The sequence below is a fragment of the Gadus morhua genome, chromosome 12 (assembly GCF_902167405.1).
Source record: "Gadus morhua chromosome 12, gadMor3.0, whole genome shotgun sequence".
In the NCBI taxonomy this organism is placed as follows: Eukaryota; Metazoa; Chordata; class Actinopteri; order Gadiformes; family Gadidae; genus Gadus; species Gadus morhua.
Genome location: NC_044059.1, coordinates 25,208,383 through 25,227,670, shown reverse-complemented (window position 1 = coordinate 25,227,670; position 19,288 = coordinate 25,208,383). Strand labels below are relative to the sequence as shown.

At 43.7% G+C, this 19,288-nt stretch overlaps 1 protein-coding gene across 2 annotated transcripts in view; it reads left to right on the top strand.

The window, feature by feature from the left end:
• The window catches only part of ttc39a (tetratricopeptide repeat domain 39A), a 25,013-nt gene extending 6,063 nt beyond the window's left edge, over nucleotides 1-18,950 (top strand). For both annotated transcript variants that reach the window (XM_030371801.1, XM_030371802.1), the window contains 17 exons: nucleotides 3,788-3,892; nucleotides 8,563-8,694; nucleotides 9,794-9,837; nucleotides 10,543-10,610; nucleotides 10,788-10,852; nucleotides 11,371-11,470; nucleotides 12,424-12,489; nucleotides 12,604-12,712; nucleotides 13,140-13,207; nucleotides 13,623-13,682; nucleotides 13,999-14,160; nucleotides 14,659-14,750; nucleotides 15,180-15,300; nucleotides 15,486-15,597; nucleotides 15,898-16,012; nucleotides 16,359-16,475; nucleotides 17,572-18,950. In XM_030371801.1, the coding sequence (XP_030227661.1) occupies nucleotides 3,788-3,892; nucleotides 8,563-8,694; nucleotides 9,794-9,837; nucleotides 10,543-10,610; nucleotides 10,788-10,852; nucleotides 11,371-11,470; nucleotides 12,424-12,489; nucleotides 12,604-12,712; nucleotides 13,140-13,207; nucleotides 13,623-13,682; nucleotides 13,999-14,160; nucleotides 14,659-14,750; nucleotides 15,180-15,300; nucleotides 15,486-15,597; nucleotides 15,898-16,012; nucleotides 16,359-16,475; nucleotides 17,572-17,686 (1,651 nt within the window). In that variant the 3' untranslated portion in view covers nucleotides 17,687-18,950. The remainder of the gene's footprint in view (nucleotides 1-3,787; nucleotides 3,893-8,562; nucleotides 8,695-9,793; nucleotides 9,838-10,542; nucleotides 10,611-10,787; nucleotides 10,853-11,370; nucleotides 11,471-12,423; nucleotides 12,490-12,603; nucleotides 12,713-13,139; nucleotides 13,208-13,622; nucleotides 13,683-13,998; nucleotides 14,161-14,658; nucleotides 14,751-15,179; nucleotides 15,301-15,485; nucleotides 15,598-15,897; nucleotides 16,013-16,358; nucleotides 16,476-17,571) is intronic.
• The last annotated feature ends 338 nt before the right edge of the window (nucleotides 18,951-19,288 follow it).

Here is a 19,288-nt window from a genome sequence, read left to right as displayed (position 1 = left end):
TTGTATAATTATCTAGAGCTGCAAGCAGATTTAGTGCCTTCAGTTGTATATCATGTTTTTCCTGAATGATTTTGAGACGACAGTGGGATACCGCTAGGATACCGCTAGACATCAGTCTAAAAAGTTGCTTTACAGTGCCTATCCAGTCTCTCTCCAAATGTGTAATAGATACCTTACTCCACAGAGGAAAACGTATTTGTTTCAGCATAACGGCTCAAAAATTGTGAAATGCCTACGTTATTTTGGCCTGTTTTTCTCTATTTGCCTTTCAGATTAAAGTTTCTGTCTGCAAAAATCTATTAAGTTGCGAGTTGATAATTCTAGGGAGAAATGTGCATTATATATTCTGAATCTTTGTTCTACGAATGTATTTGATGTTAAGTTTGTTAGTTATACTGAATATTCTTTCAGGTCTCACCAGATTTCTATCGTTCTATTCTATCGTTGCTAGTTAATATGGCGGTTGCTATGGACGCTGCCATTGCAGAAACTACAACCGTACTTAACTTGCATATTGTTTTAATCATGATCTTTGTGTTGTGCGGTTTTCTGAGCTATGAGCCATTATTTATTTTCTGTGATTTTATTTAACTGTTTATTGTTTGTTGTTAGGAGAATTTCTGGTATTTTATGAATAATTGTAATAATCTCATCAAGGTTCCAACTTCATGCAAGCTATGCCTGCTGAATGACCCTATTTCCCATGTTCCACGCTGCAGTGAATGGTGACATAAGCTACCTTTAGGCTTGACATTTCCCTGACTGAGTTCAGGAAGTACAGCCAAATGCTGGTCATATGTTTGACTCTGGTCAGCCCTCTGTCATTAGCCAGCGTTATTGTGCTAGAGAAAGTGTGTGTGTGTGTGTGTGTGTGTGTGTGTGTGTGTGTGTGTGTGTGTGTGTGTGTGTGTGTGTGTGTGTGTGTGTGTGTGTGTGTGTGTGTGTGTGTGTGTGTGTGCACTCTTATAGCTTGAGTTTGCGTGTGAATCTGTATAAATGTGTAAGTAAGGAGGTAAACATTTTTAAACAGATCTCATAGTGTTTGTCATAAGCCAGAGTTGCTGTGCTTGTGTGTGTGTGTGTGTGTGTGTGTGTGTGTGTGTGTGTGTGTGTGTGTGTGTGTGTGTGTGTGTGTGTGTGTGTGTGTGTGTGTGTGTGTGTGTGTGTGTGTGTGTGTGTGTGTGAGTGTGTGTTTTTTGGGGTTTGTGTGGGAAAAAGTCTGATTTAATTAGTATGTTTTAATTATTATGTTAAAGTCAAAGCTCTTTTCTCTCATCTTTTTGTGCGGAGAAGGCAAACAGGTTTTTGGCCTTGAAAGTGATATTTCCAACTCTTCTCTGTGTGCATCTATCAAGGAAAACGACCAGAGCTTGAAGATATATCGCCTGTGAATTGCAGAGACTGTGAAGGGCAGAAGTGTGATGAAACAGCTGGCCATAAGCTACACCTGCAGGGCCATTTAGGCCTCCTGTGTATAATACTGGGGCCCATGTCTGGGTACCTGGGCTCCTTATGTAAGTGCTATCTGTCCCAGTGCTAAATAAACTTGGCTATGAGTAAGCATATGGTTACACAAGTGCACGGGCGGGAATAAACAAAGGCACCTTGTTGGTATGAATCCTGGTAAGAGATTGTCGCCTAAGCATATACAGAGCCTTCTTAACCCTCGATAACATGTTTGCCTTCTTCTGGTTTTTGTGCCTGCCTTTATTAGGGTTGTAAACTAGCTCAGGATGAAGACTCTTGCTGCTAGAGAGTCATTATCTTATTGGATAGTGGCCGTCACGTTTTATGCCAAAGACTAGACAGAAAGGGTTGGTCTGTGTTATCCCGGTCAAGCCTGGCTAACCTCATTCCTCAAAGACACGTTATGTCTCTTGACTTTCATGTTACTGTATTATAGTAACAGGTAGTCTGTATTCTGCTTTTAGGCATAATGTGTGGTGTTCCACCTGAGTCCGTTCTAAGTTCCTTGCTTTGTTATCTATAAAGCTTTATTTGATCTCACAAAGAAATGCAATGCACAGCTCTGCGGATTTATACGCTTTACAAGCTTTACATTTCTGTGTGGCTTGATGATTTGAGCTCTATTGATAAACTGTTTTGCTGCACAGATGAAATTACATGGAGGCAAGGCAAAGTAATCATGCCCAATTCAGACTCCTCGTCTCCACAACAGAGGTCAAACATTATGCTGTTCATCATCTTCTCTAATTAAAACTGTGAGCAGCACACTGAGTAGCTTTACTTTTAAGTTACATCACACTGTATTGCTTTAAGAATAGCATTGTGACGTTGCTTTGTTTGATCCACATTGAGATGTTTGACTTGAAAGATAAAATGCAGTGTTGGTGTTTTTGTTTTTGTGTGAGGCAGGCAGGACTGGCCACTCACTTAGACGCACGCATGAAGGAAGCTAGAGTCTCATTGTACCTGAACACAGCCCCTGGTGGTTTGTTTTGTTCACAGTGTTAGTTGTTCGACCGAAGGTATTCTGTTGCTGTTGTTTTTATCCCGTAGCTGGAGGCAGAAATAGGCAAATCATGTGATCTTGGTTTAACCCTTTACAAACACACAGGCTGCACAGGACACACTTGAAACACATGTGGTGAATCCCAGCATTTGCTGCCTCAAAAGACCGCCCGTGAACACTATAGACACGGTCGTCATGTGAGGATCACATGCTCCATGTGATGGACTAACTCAGAGGGTTCCGCGCCAGTGCGACAGTAATTCTTACCTCTGCGATCCTCTATGGCCTGCTCCTCTTAACTAGCCCCGTGTCACACTGAGCACCCATGTTTCCACGGTGTCAGCACTCAAGGGCCTGCTTGATCTTTCCCATTCAATCATGCTCAAGGTTTTATCAGCACCAGGCAATTGCACATGCACGTGTATTTTTAAATTGAATTCACCATTATTCCACCTTCTTCTTTTGGTGTGTTCAGAAGGGAACGTTCCAGCATGGAAACAAACCTCCTCTAGATCGTGAGGCAAGGGGGACTGACAAGGGTTACCTTATGGAGTCACAACAGGCTACAACAGGTCTCCCTTATCCCAGTTCCCTTGAGAAAAGTGCTAGTAAAGGTATCCGTAAGGGGATTCTGCAAACAGATATGCATGCGAGGACGAGGGGAGGTTGAGATTGCACTGCGGAGGTAGGGTTCATAGAGAAGAAGAGAAAGACCATGAAAACCACATCCTTCCCAAGAACAAGGGCAATGAAGCAGAGCATGTGGAGATGAGACAGACCCCAGTCATGTGCTTTGCAATCAATCTTTATACCTGTTGTTTTTGAGTCCTGGAACGATCTATGGCTTACTCACTGATGGGCTCATTAAGATAGTTGCCTCTAACTTTTTTGTTTACAGGATATCCACTTGAAAGCATTTGACTCATCTTGACTCCCTAACCTAATAATCGATCACAAAGTTCCCTTTTCATTTGATTTCCCCACTATAATAAACAGGCAAATGTGACATGCCAGCAATTCAATAGGCCCCAGTGTAGGTCCTATTGTGACTCATCAAACTCGCCATTCATTAATCCAATATCGATCTCTTCTGCTGCAATAGCTCTTCGGCAATCTTGCTCGTAGAGCATCTAAGTACCAACCAAAGGACTGAATGTATCGCACTGCGATATTGATCTGATTGGTCCTGTGATGTACTCTCCCTCTGATTGGTCCTGTGGTGTGCGCTCCTCTGATTGGTCCTGTGGTGTGCTCTCCCTCTGATTGGTCCTGTGGTTTGCTCTCCTCTGATTGGTCCTTTGCTGTGCTCCGCAGGTGCCAGCCCTCAGAGCTCACCGTGGCGCTGGAGGACTGCATGGCCGCTCTGGACCTGTTCCTCAGCAACGACTTTGAGGAGGCCCTGGCCCGGCTCCGAACCAGGTGGGAGGAGGACCCGGGCACTGCCCACTGGCGGAGCGCTTCTCCTCAGGCTCTGGTTCATGTTCAGTCGGGGCCAGAGACACACACGCTCATTCAACACTTTGAAGTCGACACACACACGAATCCAAAGTGATGCAAGGCTTCGAGAGGAGTGATACAGCACAATTATCATTTAGGTCACTTAGCTGATGCTTTAAATCCAGAGTGACTTACAATTTGTGCAAAAGTACATTTTTGTCAGAAGAAAGAGAAACAATTTATCGCCGTCGGTATAGTAAGGATGTTCATAGAACCAAGTGCCTTGCACTTACGATTGTTCAATTAACCCATCTTATCCGTTTGGCTAGGATAAGTAATATTAAGTAATATTTTCTAGTGCAGGGACGTACAACATACAATAAGTGTGTACATTAAGTGCCAGGATGAACATATAATAAGTGCACAAGCGGGGTGTGGGGGACTTTGTAACATCTTAAAAGAAGAGCAATTGAACGTATTCATTTAACCAATATATTTATGTATATCTGGGGGAAAGAACAGTGTAGTGGTAAAGGTTTTTTGACTCCCAGCCCAAAGGATCTGGGTCCGATCCCCAAACGTCTGAAGTCCTTGAGCAAGCAAACACCAAAGAGGAATAATCACTGTAAGTCGACTTCAGATCGAAGAGTATGCGTATATTGAGTTTAAAACTCGAATCATCCTAAATCCTACAACCTAAATCCTTAGATTCCCTTCAAAACAATGGGAAGCTATCTTCGGCTAGGCGTCTGGGAACAGCTTTGTCGTGAAGGGCCTGGATTCTGATTGGCTGCGCTGTGGCCGCGCGGTTAGTTGCTCACATTACAGTGGCGTTCACATAACACACAACTCCCTCTCCCACACCTAACATGCGCTATTGTGCTCCGCTGCAGTCGTCGGGTTTCTCCCCTTGTTCACGGAGGATTCTCCCGTCCATTATCGTGACCTTCATCTTGTCCCTTTTCCCGGTCAGCTCGTTCCCTCCTGGGTTCGCCTCCGAGTACACAATACCATCGCTCCCGCTCTGTTGGGAAGCTGGTAAAGTACACAAAGTATAGGTTTACCTGGAGCCCTTGTTTGGGGATCTATGTATTCCTGCTAGGCCAACGTATCCTCTTTCCACGTAAGGGGGAAGTGGTACGAGCTGGAGGGAAGGGATTCCATTTTATGTTTCATTCACACGCTCTTCTGTAACCTACTATCTATGCATATATAATACAAATAAAAATATATATATATATTTATAGAGCACTTCTCTGGGTCCTATAAGGAACTTCACATGATATAAAAGAGCGGGGCCATGGGGTGTAGAACAGGTGTTGAGGATGGGAGTTTGTTACCTGAGTGCTCGATGGGGACTGGTGGAAGTGATCTCTTGACTGAGTGAACGAGCGGAGTAGCAGCAATGTTCTGGACGTGCTGTAAAGTTTTACAACATCAATAGTACGTGGACAATGACATGGTCATTACGCTGTCAGAAGTGTTCCTGACGATTTACCCGCCGCGGGGTCATGCCAACTGCACACGTCAGACGTGTTATTGAAACCACATGGCTTTGCAGTTTTATTGATATTTGTCGGTACAAAACTCCATACCATCCTCCCGACCTCTGACCCCAGTGGGGCCCCCCCCGAGCTACCCAGGGGCTAAATTGATTGTAGGCTATTGGGTTGATTAGGTTATTCATGAAGCGGAACTGCGCATTAAAACTAATGCAATTGAATCATCTATCTCTCTTTGTCTACATGCAATGAAACTTTCTCTTCCTATTGTCCAGCCTCTACTTCCTCGTTGCCCATGTCGGGACCCGGTTGGTTTGTCCTCCGGTACACTGGTCGGTCCAGTGTTCGGAGTGGGCTCCCCATCCTAATGACACACACCGCATAGATTGCTGCATGTACGGAAACACTTAGATTAAACAGGAGAGCTTTTCCTCCTTAAATTCAATACTGTTCAGAACCACCTCAATGAGCCCCTTTCATCGGCCACTGGATTCATCGGGTTTGTTTTCTCGGCTCTTACTGTAGAAATCGTAATGCGGTCATGCATTTTCTATTAGGGTGGAAAAAGCTAAGATCCTTGAAGACATAAGTGATTTTTAGCTTGACACAAAGACACTTGGGTACGCACACACACAAAACACACCCACACAGGCACACATACACACTTTTATGCGTTTGTTTGCCAGGCTCACTGTTCAAACATAATAAACGGTGGGAGGTTTCGAGATAACGTGTCAATTTATGTTCAAGTTACAGCAGATCCCCTTTCACATCCGAGCAGTTTCCACCCACAGAATCTGGGCCAGCATGCGCACACACACACACACCCACACACACCCACACACACCCACACACACACACACACACACACACACACACACACACACACACACACACACACACACACACACACACACACACACACACACACACACACACACACACACACACACACTCCAGCCCTTCTGTTCAAACATGCTGGTCGGCAAAGCGTCACTTCGAGTCTTTCCGATCCATTCCTCTTCAGTGAGGCTTCGGGAGCGGCTGGGTCCAGATGGTACAGAGGTTTTGCTTTACCCGGACTCACACAGCTGAGGGAGGGGCTTTTGTCGTCCATGGTGACACCCATAACAAATATGTATTTTATTTATATGCAGGGACACACCGCTTCAGTGCTGTGGCTCAGAAAAGGAGAACAAGACCAAAAATAAACGTCTTGTTTTATATACCTTTAAATGATTTACCGAGAGTTGCCACACGTCGTGCGCGTAAGCACATTGGCCAGATGGGCAGAAGCCCACGGCGGTAGAGAGACAGTGCATGAAGTACTTTCTCCCTGTTGTCAGGACGTACACGCGAGATGACGAGGCACTAAGCACTCCAGTAGCGCCCCCTCCTTTGCGCTGTTTTTTTAAAGCACAGCGGTAAAAATAACCAGCACTCCCTGACCGAGAGCTGTCGTCACAGAGGGGCGAGGTCCCGTGCTGTGGCAGGGAGGCTGAGGCTCTAGTTAAAGTCCCAGGGCACTGCCAAATACTTTGGAATCTCAGCCCATTCTCCACATGCCCACTAGAGATCCAGTGATCAGTTCAACTAGTATCTCTCCCCTAGACGTTAGGACATAATGTGAGGTAATGCCACATCGATGTGACGCAGCGGGCCTCCTCTGGCATTGGGAGCTGTGATCAGATGTCTTTCAGTGTAGACTAGTGCTCTGGCTCAACTCATAACCTTTGTTTTTAGGTAGGCTGGGCCTCACTTCCTGGTCTCCACCAGGAAGCACAATCTAATTGTCCTTCAATAAAATTATATTTTTCCAAAAATGTTTCAATTGACTGGAACAGATTCCCTATCTTGGTCTGGCTTACTAAACGTTGACCTGTTTTATAATAAAACTTATAATATAATGTTTTATTTAGAATTTTTCCAATGTTCGACTTTATTTTCTCTCTCACGTGCACACACACACACGCTCGCGCCCACTAACACAAACACACACACACACACACACACACACACACACACACACACACACACACACACATACATCTGCAGACATATACGCCAGCATAACTGCATTACAATATGAATGCAACTGCTGTACTGCATTATCTTGATGAATAGAGTAATAGTGGTCAGAGCCGATTAGTTCACCGTGCTAATGTCCACATTCAGGGATGGCTGGATGTTTGCCGGTCACATGAATGATTGTAAATGGCAGTGAAATGTCGATTATGTAGACATACAGCATTCCACGTCGAACTTCTCCCATATCCACATTGTTCCCTAATCTATTTTAGTCAGTCCTGTTTGGTTGGATTGTGTGTGTGTGTGTGTGTGTGTGTGTGTGTGTTTGTGTGTGTGCATGCGTTTGTGTGTTTTAGTGTGTGTGTGTGTGTGTGTGTGTGTGTGTGCGCGTGCGTGTTCCATTATTTTTAGGACAAAGCTAAATGACAGGGTTTTGACGTGTTTGTGTGTGCCGACAATGTCATAGATCACCTCTCCCGATGTACAGATAGCCAGAGATGTAGGTTGTCCCGAGGGGGAGTTAGGGTGTGACGGTAGCAGCAGACATCGGCATGCAGGGAGAATGGCTGGGCAGCAGCCATAGGTTGTCCTCCATCAAACCTTTCTCTGTTCCGTCAGCTTATCACGTCATTGTGAATGAACCATTCCCCGTCATTCTCACATGACCCGATTCCTCCATCCTCTTTCGTAGAGCTTGGCTTCGGGTTCAATCTCACCCCTACTCACCCTCCCTTCCTCTCCTTCAACCCCAACCACATCCTAAACACAGAATACAATATACTATTATCAAACCGGAAACATAGGGATCCAACATTCAGAAAGGTTAGACTGAAGCACTCTTTCGTTCACCAGTCAATCCTCGAACTGAATCAGGCACTTAATCCCAGACCGAATGCATGCTGACGGGCCTTAAATGTTGTCGTCGGTTGTTGTAATGGTATGATGTATGCTTATATTAAAATTTTATTTGTTGGTCTTGTGGGTCCTGTCTTGTCTGTGTTGTTGTAAATAGAGCTGCTGGGATTCAAGACAAATTTCAGACTTGCTCTGACAATAGAGAAATCTGTTTTATCTTATTGTATCGTATTTTACTCACCCCTACTCCCCCCTTCATTTGTACAGGACCAAAGACAGCATGTATCATGCGCTGACCTACGCCACCATCTTGGAGATGCAGGCCATGATGACCTTTGAACCGGCCCACATCCTGGCTGCCGGCAACACCATGAAGGAGGCCCAGGCAGTCTGCCAGCGGTGAGACCGGTGTGGGGATGTCTTCCATGATGTGTGTGTGTGTGTGTGTGTGTGTGTGTGTGTGTGTGTGTGTGTGTGTGTGTGTGTGTGTGTGTGTGTGTGTGTGTGTGTGTGTGTGTGTTGCGATGCATTGTACATTGGAAGTCAGGGATGGTAAGTAAACTGCATTTATGTAATGCTTTTTAGACTTGGGGCTAATCAAGGCGCTTGTGTTTCCACACATTCACACATTCATACATACCGACGGGGGCCAACTATATAAGGTAGCCAGCTCGTTAGGGGCAGTTATCGTTAGATATCTTGCTCAGGGACACTTAGCTAGGAGTAGCCTGAGATCGAACCAGACAACATGCTCTACTTCCTAAGCGAATGCCGCCCATAGAATAATGTTATAGTGGGATGTAACACACAATTCGTTTTTACAAATCATATTATTTTGTTATTCTGCATAAATCCTCTTCAGGTCAGCATTGAGGGTGAATGGATTCCATCGAGAAAGCAATGTATGTTTGTGTTCCTAGAAGATATATCTTGCCACACCCTTGGGCATCGTCTCTTTTGAGCTAAGCTTGAAGCTATCCTTGTTGTGGCTAACATCCATTGGTGTGCCAGCAGCAGAGGGCAGAGCTCTTGGAGGCCCTCAGTCCTACCAGCCAGGGACATTTCACAACCACTCGCCACACTCTAGAATCACGATGGGATAACGGGCGTCTCACATGTCAAGTCCGCCCAACATGCCAACACAGAGCAGACATCCCATAATTAGATTTGATTCAAACCACACCCATTCGACATCATGTCACCAACCTCAGCTCAGAAGCATTGAAAGAGCTTCTCTCAGCCTATGCAGAATTCATGTTTTTTTCTCTTATAAAGATAAAGATAGACTTTATTATGTTTCGGTTCATAATGGGTTTCGTCTTTACACTGCGAAGCTTTCTGCGTGGCTGGGTTATGGTGTTCCCCTGAACCCAATGAAGCATTGACAGTAACAACGTTCATCCGCACAGCAGCCTGACCTTGAAGCCAATGTATTTTTTCATGCATTTGATTTTGGATGATTTACTGTTCTGTACATCTCTTGTTTTGTTTTTGCTAGATATCGTAAAAAGTCGACTTTTGCCAGCAAAAACTTTACAGAAGGTCAGTATCATGTGATAAATGATTGAGTATCATGTTAGTAATTTAGTTGTGTTTTATATATAAGATGATGAATCACATGTAATGACTCATGGGATTTAATGCATTGCACAGGTCACATTATCATATTATGTTATTTATTCTATATTGTACTATATATATAGCCTATAATATATATATTATATATACTGTATATATATTAACCGTATATAACTACACACATATCTATATATATATATATATATATATAGTCGTCATTTCATCACATCATGTCATATATTAAGTAGTAATATAATCTCCCCCTGATGGGAAAATAATGGAAGGTGAAAGAACAGACACTATTTTAGCATTAATGGATAGATTCTCTCGTATTTAATAAGGATTCTACGCATTGATGGTTGTTATGAATGAGGGGTTTGTCACATGCAAATCAATGACTTTCTGTTTGAACCTGTATCCTGTGTGTGTGTGTATGTGTGTGTGTGCGTGCTTGTATGTGTGGTTGTGTGTGTGTGTGTGTGTGTGTGTGTGTGTGTGTGTGTGTGTGTGTGTGTGTGTGTGTGTGTGTGTGTGTGTGTGTGTGTGTGTGTGTGTGTTTGTGTGTGTGTGTGTGTTGCTCTGTCATGCTGCAGCATCCGAGCTCTACTGCGCTAGTGCTTTGAGGCTGTTTGACTGAAGATAACTGTGATGTAATCTTTTTCACCTCAGAGGAACTGCACGCTGAGGTGTGCTATGCCGAATGTCTCCTGCAGAGGGCAGCCCTAACCTTCCTTCAGGTTAGAGCATGTACTTTATAACACACAATTAGCGCGTTAACTGGAAGGAAAATAAAAACATTTTATTTAATATATAAATAATATATATTCTGTTTATCTCTTTTACTTCTGATTTATTTTCCGTACTTCCTGATTTTCTAATGTATCTCGTTCTGTTTCTCTCTCCTACTCATTCAGGATGAAAACATGATCAGTTTCATTAAAGGAGGGATCAAAGTGAGGAACAGCTACCAGACATACAAGTGAGAATGTGAAATATATTGAATTCTCCTGCCCGTTTCACGGGTGTTCTCCACCATGCCACCCTATCGGACCCCAGGAAACGTGCATGTATTTGTACAGGCCTTGATGACAGATACGGCCTGCAGTCTCAGAAGCTCCACATGCCCACTTATAAAGGTTTATCCTCTAACACTCAAAGAGGAATCTGGGTTAGAATTCAGAAAGAACAACTGAAAAACCGAGGAGAATACCTGTTATATAAATAAACATGTACGCCCCCGTGTGTGTGTGTGTGTGTGTGTGTGTGTGTGTGTGTGTGTGTGTGTGTGTGTGTGTGTGTGGGGGGGGGGGGGTGGGTGGGTGGATGTGAGAAATAAATCACAACAAAAAACAGAAAAAATAATGGGCAACGTAAGGTAATTGTCTATGGATAACCCGTTAAACTTGCCCTTTGGACTTTATTATAGTTTGACACACTATTAAATAAAAAGTGTATTTATTAACTGTGCGTTTTGTTCCCCCCTCTCCCCCCCGGCAGAGAGCTCCATTCGGTCCTGCAGTCCTCAGGCTTCGCCCACGGAGGCAACCACGGGCACTTTGAGGGCGGGGTCAAGCTGGGCGTTGGTGCCTTCAATCTGGTGAGGCGCGGTTTAACGACTGTAACGTGATTTCTAAAGCAGACCTGGATTAAATATTATTATGTATACATTTGATTGCGCCTTTATTTTACCAGGTGAGCCTTTTGAGATTAAACATCAATTTTACATAAGTGCCTTAGATAAAACAGCACAACAAGTCAAGTAAAGTTGGCACAGACCAGAAATAACCAATTTCAATGCAAACGGATGAGGGATGAGTAATAGAGATACACTAGGAAAGTCAGTAATAAAAAAATGAACGGGCTATAGAGGCTGACTCTAGGCCCTTGATGAAAGTCCTCAAAACATATACAGAAATTGTTTGCATATTTTTAGGTCAGCACTGGCCTGGCTCCGCCCGCCTAAGTACTTCCTCTCAATTTGAATTTCCCTTCCGTACTAGGTCTGGGTCTGTGGTATGTCAGTGGGTTTTCTCCGTCTAAATTTTCTGCGTCCAATCAGCGAACAGAGGGAGTGGCTGAGATCAATGACGTTAAAGTCAGGTCTCGTTGACGGACATCTTCACCTAAGGTGATTGGTTTGTTTACAGCCTGCGCGCAACATGATTCACGGCCAAACGTTAGCGATTGGTTATGGCAGATCCAGAGTGGCACTGTTTTAAACTTCAGACACCTGCCTTGGTGAGTTAACGTTAACGTTTCTCAATTGAGTAGATCCAGACTCTACTCTCAAATGAAATGCAAATGAAATGAAGTACGAGAGTTCTCCCCATACTGCTGCTACAGAGTAGCAGGAATGATTCGCTTAGGCATTTACAGTCATGTCTACCAAATCTCAGAATAGAAACTGCCAAGACCAGAATCAGTTTAACTGCTGAGAAATTACCCAAATTAAGGGTGTTCTTCAGAAATACAGAAATGATGACTAAAAATGTAACCAAAATTTTCGGTTAAAACAGTGCCACTCTGATTCAATCCAACGTTCTCCTGCAGATGATCTCCATGTTGCCTACGCGGACCCTGCGACTGTTGGAGTTTGTGGGCTTCTCGGGGAACAAAGTGAGTGGCCTTGTTAGAGAGGAGCGTTATGAATAGATTGATGCAGATACTCTGTTGATACTCTGTTGTGGTGGGACTGTCCCCTGTTATTCATTCACGCTTCGTGCTGTGCAGGAGTTTGGCCTCCAGCAGCTGCAGGAGGGGTGCGTGGAGGTCACCTTCCGCTCGTTCTTGTGCAACATGCTGCTGCTCTGCTACCACACCTTCATGAGCTTCATACTGGGTGAGGACACACACATGCTCACATACTGGACACACAAACACACACACGGACACACTACAATTACAATTAGGGCAGCGACATACATCGGTTAATACACACATTGACACACCGACGGCAGAGTCAACCATGCCAGGCGACAGCCAGCTCGTCAGGAGCAGTTAGGGTTAAGTGTCTCGCTCAGGGACACACACACTCATACACATAAGCATGCTTGTACGCACACACTCAAATATAAGCACACACACACACACACACACACACACACACACACACACACACACACACACACACACACACACACACACACACACACACACACACACACACACATTAAACAACACACACACCAAAATAGTCCCTAATGAAAACATAGAGAGTGTGTTATAGTGTTGATGTTGATGTTTGTTCTCGCTGTTTGCCACTGTAGGCACCGGAGAGGGAGATGTGGGAGATGCAGAGAAACTGCTAGAGCCATACCTCAAAAAGTACCCCAAGGTTGGCCATCAGTACTGCTTGGTTTGGTGTAAAGTGCTTGTTCTGAAAGAAGTGGATGAGGCCGGGTCATGAATGGGCCGATCTGGCTGTCGTTGGGCTGGATTGCATCCTGACGTGTTGGAATTATATTTATTTCCATGTTTAATCCCGGCTAGCTCCACGACAGATTCACTAGCATCATCGGACACTATAAATTCCTGTTTTACTATTGTAAAACGATTTAACTAATTAACTGATTACAAAAACCTATTTAAAGATAAATGGAAAGCCCCGAGTAAAATGACACCACTGTCTGTATCTTTGTATTACATTTTCCTGTGGTGATGCAGACGTCGAGGAATGTCTCTTCAAACATGGACTAATGTGAACGTTGCCAGATTGGATCTTCCTGCTGTAACGTGGTTGTCTCTCACAGGGTTCCATCTTCTTGTTCTTCGCTGGTCGAATCGAGGTGATCAAAGGAAACCTGGATGCTGTGAGTGCCTGTCACGTCAAGCTGTCTTTGTGGGGGCCGCCAATTCAATCATTCATGAATCAATGCTATAATTATATTAGGATTATGAATGCTAACATCATTATTAGTCATTGTGTTGTCATGTGTTTTCCAACCAATTCATTTGGCTACTCGTATTACTAGTATGTGTTGAGCAAAGCATGTAGCATCCGTAGACTATTTTGTCGTTACTCCCATTTTGATTTTATGCTCTGAATAGTCGCGGGCTGTGTTTGAATCAATCCTTTGGCCAATGACCTAATTTAACAGAACATCTACGGCTATTGTTTTGTATCAGGCTATTGAACGGTTCGAGGAGTGCTGTGAGGCCCAGCAGCAGTGGAAGCAGTTCCACCACATGTGCTACTGGGAGCTGATGTGGTGCTTTACATACAAGCGCCACTGGAAGATGGCCTACTTCTACGCCGACCTGCTCAGCAAGGAGAACTCGTGGTCCAAGGTAGGTGAGCTTCTTCCGCTCGAAGAGCATGGGGATGTGTGGTAAATTGTGGGCACACCCAGGCCTAAGAAGGTGATGTTTATTTACATTAAAGCCTCAAGCCGTTTGAAAATAGCCTCCCATCCAATTATTCATTTTTTGGATTAATATTTAAGTTTGGTCCTGGCTTGGCAGTTATTGATTTCTAAATATGGCCGCTGCCTTGAACTCCGGTTGAAAGCAAAACAGGCTTATCAGAAATAACGGGTTTGATAACAAAGGTATATTTGTATCCAAAACCAACACACTTTCAGCAGCTTGCATGTGTGTTGTGGAGGAGGATAAACTGAACAAAAGAGTAAACTAATGAGCAAGTCATTTACTTTTGCCCCTTGTCCTTGTGTCCTTGTGTCCTTATGTTCCTATATCCTTTGTCCTCATCGTCTGCTTGCATCTCAAAGGAGAAATAAGAGATGAAATTGCAGTGGTAACAGTCTCTTGTGCTCTGCGTCCCTCCAGGCCACCTATGCGTACATGAAAGGCGCCTACCTCAGCATGCTGACTAAGGACGACTGCCTCACATTTGGGGAGACTGAGATCACTCTGTTCAGGTAGAAAGTGAAAGTGATTAATTAGAAGCTACAGAAATGAGGTTACAGTGAATCCACCCCGCTATATTGCTGGCATAGAAAAGCAGTTATGATTCACACACACATCATTCCCACCATACAGCTGCCACAGAGAAGCAGAGATTGACTTCCGAGAAATGAGTCCCTACTTGCGATCAAAGTTTAATTCCAACCACATCCAGGAATGTTTCACTCAGGCATTATTACGATCAAATCTTGCACATCTCTGAATATAGATGATCTCTTTATATCGAGATTGACTGCCGAGAAATGAGTCACTACTTGTGATCAAAGTTTAATTCCAACATCCACGACCATGGCCTTATTTTTTGAAGGTAGAAAGCAACAGCATTTAAAAAAGAAATATTGCCATTGTTGTTTATTAAATTGTTGACATGATGTACTACCCAGACAGGTGCCGGGCCTGAAGCAGAAAATAGCCGGCAAGTCCTTGCCGACAGAGAAGTTTGCCATCAGGAAGGCCCGGCGGTACTTGGCAGAGAGGCCCATTCCTCTTCCTGTTCCTCCTCTGGTCTGTACTGCATTACCACTGCCGTCATCTTCAGGCTATTTAGGGAGAGCACTAAAAAACTACATTGTGTGGGCTGGGCTTGCTAATCAACTGTTTTGGTCGAAGGCCTGCTGTTGTTACTCTTTGGCTCGAATGTGCGTGTGTGGGTCTTTGTTGACGTCTGCATTGGTATACTGTCTCCATAGGAAATGATGTACATCTGGAACGGATATACTGTCATTGGAAAGCACAGAGACCTGACGGAGGCAATGCTAAAAACACTGGATGAGGCACAGGCTACACTTGACAGCAGTCCAAGTAAATAAAAAACCTTTTGGGATTTTTCAAATCAATGTTCCTTGCTGGTTGTATTCTTATAGACCTCATGCAATACATTCATTTTTAGTGCAATTTTTCTTTTTTTTTGCATTAACTACACCACAACATAGCATGAATCCATTCCTGACACCAATTTCTAATATATGCATGCGTTGCGGCTGCTATACTTGTGTAGCAGGTTACAATTGAATTGAATTGTATTGTAAATATGCTTCTACAAACCAAGGTATGAATCCACTCCACAGTGGTTTCACAGAGTCTGGTCGTTGTGTTCACTAGGGACTGAGTTCTCCATCGACGACCAGTGTCTGGTGAGCCTGCTCAGAGGACTGTGTCTCAAACATCTGGGACACCAGGATGAGGCCGAAGCCTATTTCACCCTCATCCTCTGCAAGTAAGCCACTGTCCCAAATACAGCCATGTACACAGACAATGGGTTTGGGTGTTAGACTCCAAGCCAAAGTGTTCTGCTTCAACCCCCCCAATGTCTCCAGCCGACCCACAGGGGTCCTTCATCAAGATCCTTAGCCACAAACTGCTGCATTAATAAAATCAGTCTGTGTGCTAAATTGTAAAATTAACACACATACCACAAGGCTTAGATTAAACACCTAGATTTAATTATCCCTATAGTTTTATGTCTGTATATTCATTTTACAGTGTATACTATTTGCCATTACAAACAGATCTCTGACCAAACTGCCTTGTTATTTTTTGTGTCTGTTCTGTTGCCCCCCCAGTGAGTCCCAGATAAAGTATGACCACTACCTGGTCCCCAATGCCCTGCTGGAGCATGGCCTGCTATGTCTGGAGCAAGGCAGGAAAGAGGAGGGCATCAAACTCCTGGAAGCAGCAAAGTAAGTAGGAGGCAGAGCCTGCTGAAGCCTTACCTTCTCTTGGTACATCCATCATATTGTTTTATCAGGGACCTTCTCCCCATCCTACCTACCAACAAGGTGCATTAACGCATGAATGGACGGAGCAGGATACTACTACTGCTACTACTAATAATAATAATAATAATGCATTTTATTTATGGGCGCCTTTCTTGACACTCAAGGTCACCTTTAACAAATCAAACATTCATAAGAGCAAACAAAAAACATCAACAACAACATAATAAAACCGTGTACAAGGGAAAAACAGTGGGGTCATTGTAGTCCCAAGAATGCAACTGAGTTAAAGGTTAAGTTTTCCGGTGAGATTTGAAAGGGATAATGGAACTGAAGTTGGATGTCATGAGGCAGAGAGTTCCAGAGGTGGGGGGCTGAGCGACTGAATGCTCTTGACCCAACGGTAACCAGGTGAGCAGGTGGGAGGGTGAGCTGGATGGAGGAAGACGATCCGAGAGAACGGGTGGGTGTCTTGATATGGAGGAGCTCGGTAAGATACTGAGGGGCCAAGATTGTTGATGGCCTTGAAAGTGAGAAGCAGGATCTTGTAAATGATTCGATATTTGATGGGGAGCCAATGGAGTTGCTGCAGGACAGGTGTTATGTGACTGATTGAGGGGGTTTTACTAATGATACGGGCTGCAGAGTTTTGTACCAGTTGTAATTTATGTATCGACATAGCAGGTAAACCAAAGAGGAGAGAGTTGCAGTAGTCCAGACGCGATGCGACCAGGGTGTGAACCAGAATTTCAGCACAGTTGGGGGAGAGAGATGGGCGCAGGCGAGAGGTGTTACGTATGCTGACCGAGTGACATTTATGATATGGGACTGAAATGATAGGGTGCTATCCAGGATGACATAGGGTGCTATCCATGAAGACATACTGTGGAGTTGTGCTGCATAAGCCAAGTGCATTACGTTCGATAAGGAACAACTGTTCACATTTTATTTTTTAAGTGAACATTCTTAGGGATCTTTATTCTTAAAAGGAATTCTAATTATTTCGAAATGTAACCAATGTCGTGAAGATTATAAAGGATTTCTGTCCTCTGCTTTTCAGGGCAAATTATAAAAACTACTCCATGGAGTCACGGACACACTTCCGTATACAGGCGGCTCTGCACAAGGCGAGGGGCGCGGCTGAAAACGGGACATACGTGCAGACCAGTCCCTAACACCAGGAGCTCCGCCACGCCATGAGATCACAAACTGCTTCCTGTGGGCCGCGATCCCTTGACTCTCTACTAAACAAGCCGCCTGCCGGGGGTGTGGACCCGGATAGAGCACCAAACTATACTCCAACAGAGCAAGCAAGCCACCTCTCCAAACCGCCAAGCTCATTCCCACGTTCGTCATTCCTCTGTGAATTAGAGACTGCTTTGAGTAAAATGACTTGACCTGAGATAGTGTAATAAAATATGGCAGAGTGAGACATTAAATGCCACAATATAGCACAATGTGGTATAATAAGGTACAGCATACCAACGCCCTGTGTCATCTCCCAATGCATTTATACAAAGCTATTATAAGAACATAACCAGGGGTTCATCCTACTAAAATGATTCTGTGTCAACCAGACATGCCTCGCGAGCACCTGGGTCTCATAATGTCTTCATTACTGTGATCGCTGAACATTTATTGTATTGTTTATTTATTAACTAAAATATGATGCCTTTTACTAAAATGTCCTATTTTAAGAGGACTGATGAATGTGTCTTTTAGAAAGGCAGACCCTCTCCTCTTTTCTCCTACTGGTGTGTGGGATCGATGCCAACGGTACTTGAGTAGTGACAAACGGGCCATTCAGGCAGACTGCGACAGGCCTGCTTGCTTGTCAGCCTATTGCGTCTTTATTAGGTGAAAAGAGCATTGAATGATGACCACTACTTTTCTGTGCTTTGTAAACATCTTCTACTGCTTCCGTCTCCACCACTGTAGAGTTTTTGCAAATATATAGGCGGACTTGTACATCCTAGCCGTGCTATTGTATCAAAACAAGTGAAAACTCGCTAGGTCATGTTGTTTTGTATATTTCTGTTTTGCTAAACAACTGATTTGCAAGGCATGAGCTCTCCCGATTTGTCTCAAATGTTGGAAACTTGAAATTAGAGCTCTGTGGGTATATTGCTGAAGTTTGGGATTAAGAAATTAACCAAGAGTCTATTTAGACTTTTTAACGGTGAGGGAAATTTCTATTTTGCATTGTTTTATCTGTTCGGAAATTATTGCAAATGATCTTACAATCTTATGATCGGTTGGTTTATTTCTTCACTGGTGTTGCTTATTTACAGATTTTCTTCAAACTTTAGTCACACTGTGATGTAAAAGGTCGGTGTATCTTAGGGGCATGGCAACAATTAACCTGAGTGACATTCCTGTACATAATGAATGTTTCTTTTTTCTAATTCAAAATGAAAAATGACTTAAGAAACCAAATCATTGCGACTTCATGTTGTGTGTTCTCTTTATCATACCCCACACAACGGCATGCAACTGAAATGCTTAAATTACAACAAACCAAAAGATATTTGACTAATGCAACAAAAAGATATCGAATTAATATCATTCAAAACGATCTAATAATATACTGCCTATTATTCAATCATGAAAAATACTAATTTTGAGACCCATCTTGCAATTCACGGTCAGGCTGTAAATACATGAAGCCCAAATGATAGAATCCCTGTCTGTGTTTATGTTTTCACTGAACGACAACGTGACCATCTGTGTGATTGGCTCTGAACTACTGCTTTCTCATTGGTCCATTTTAAAGGGGG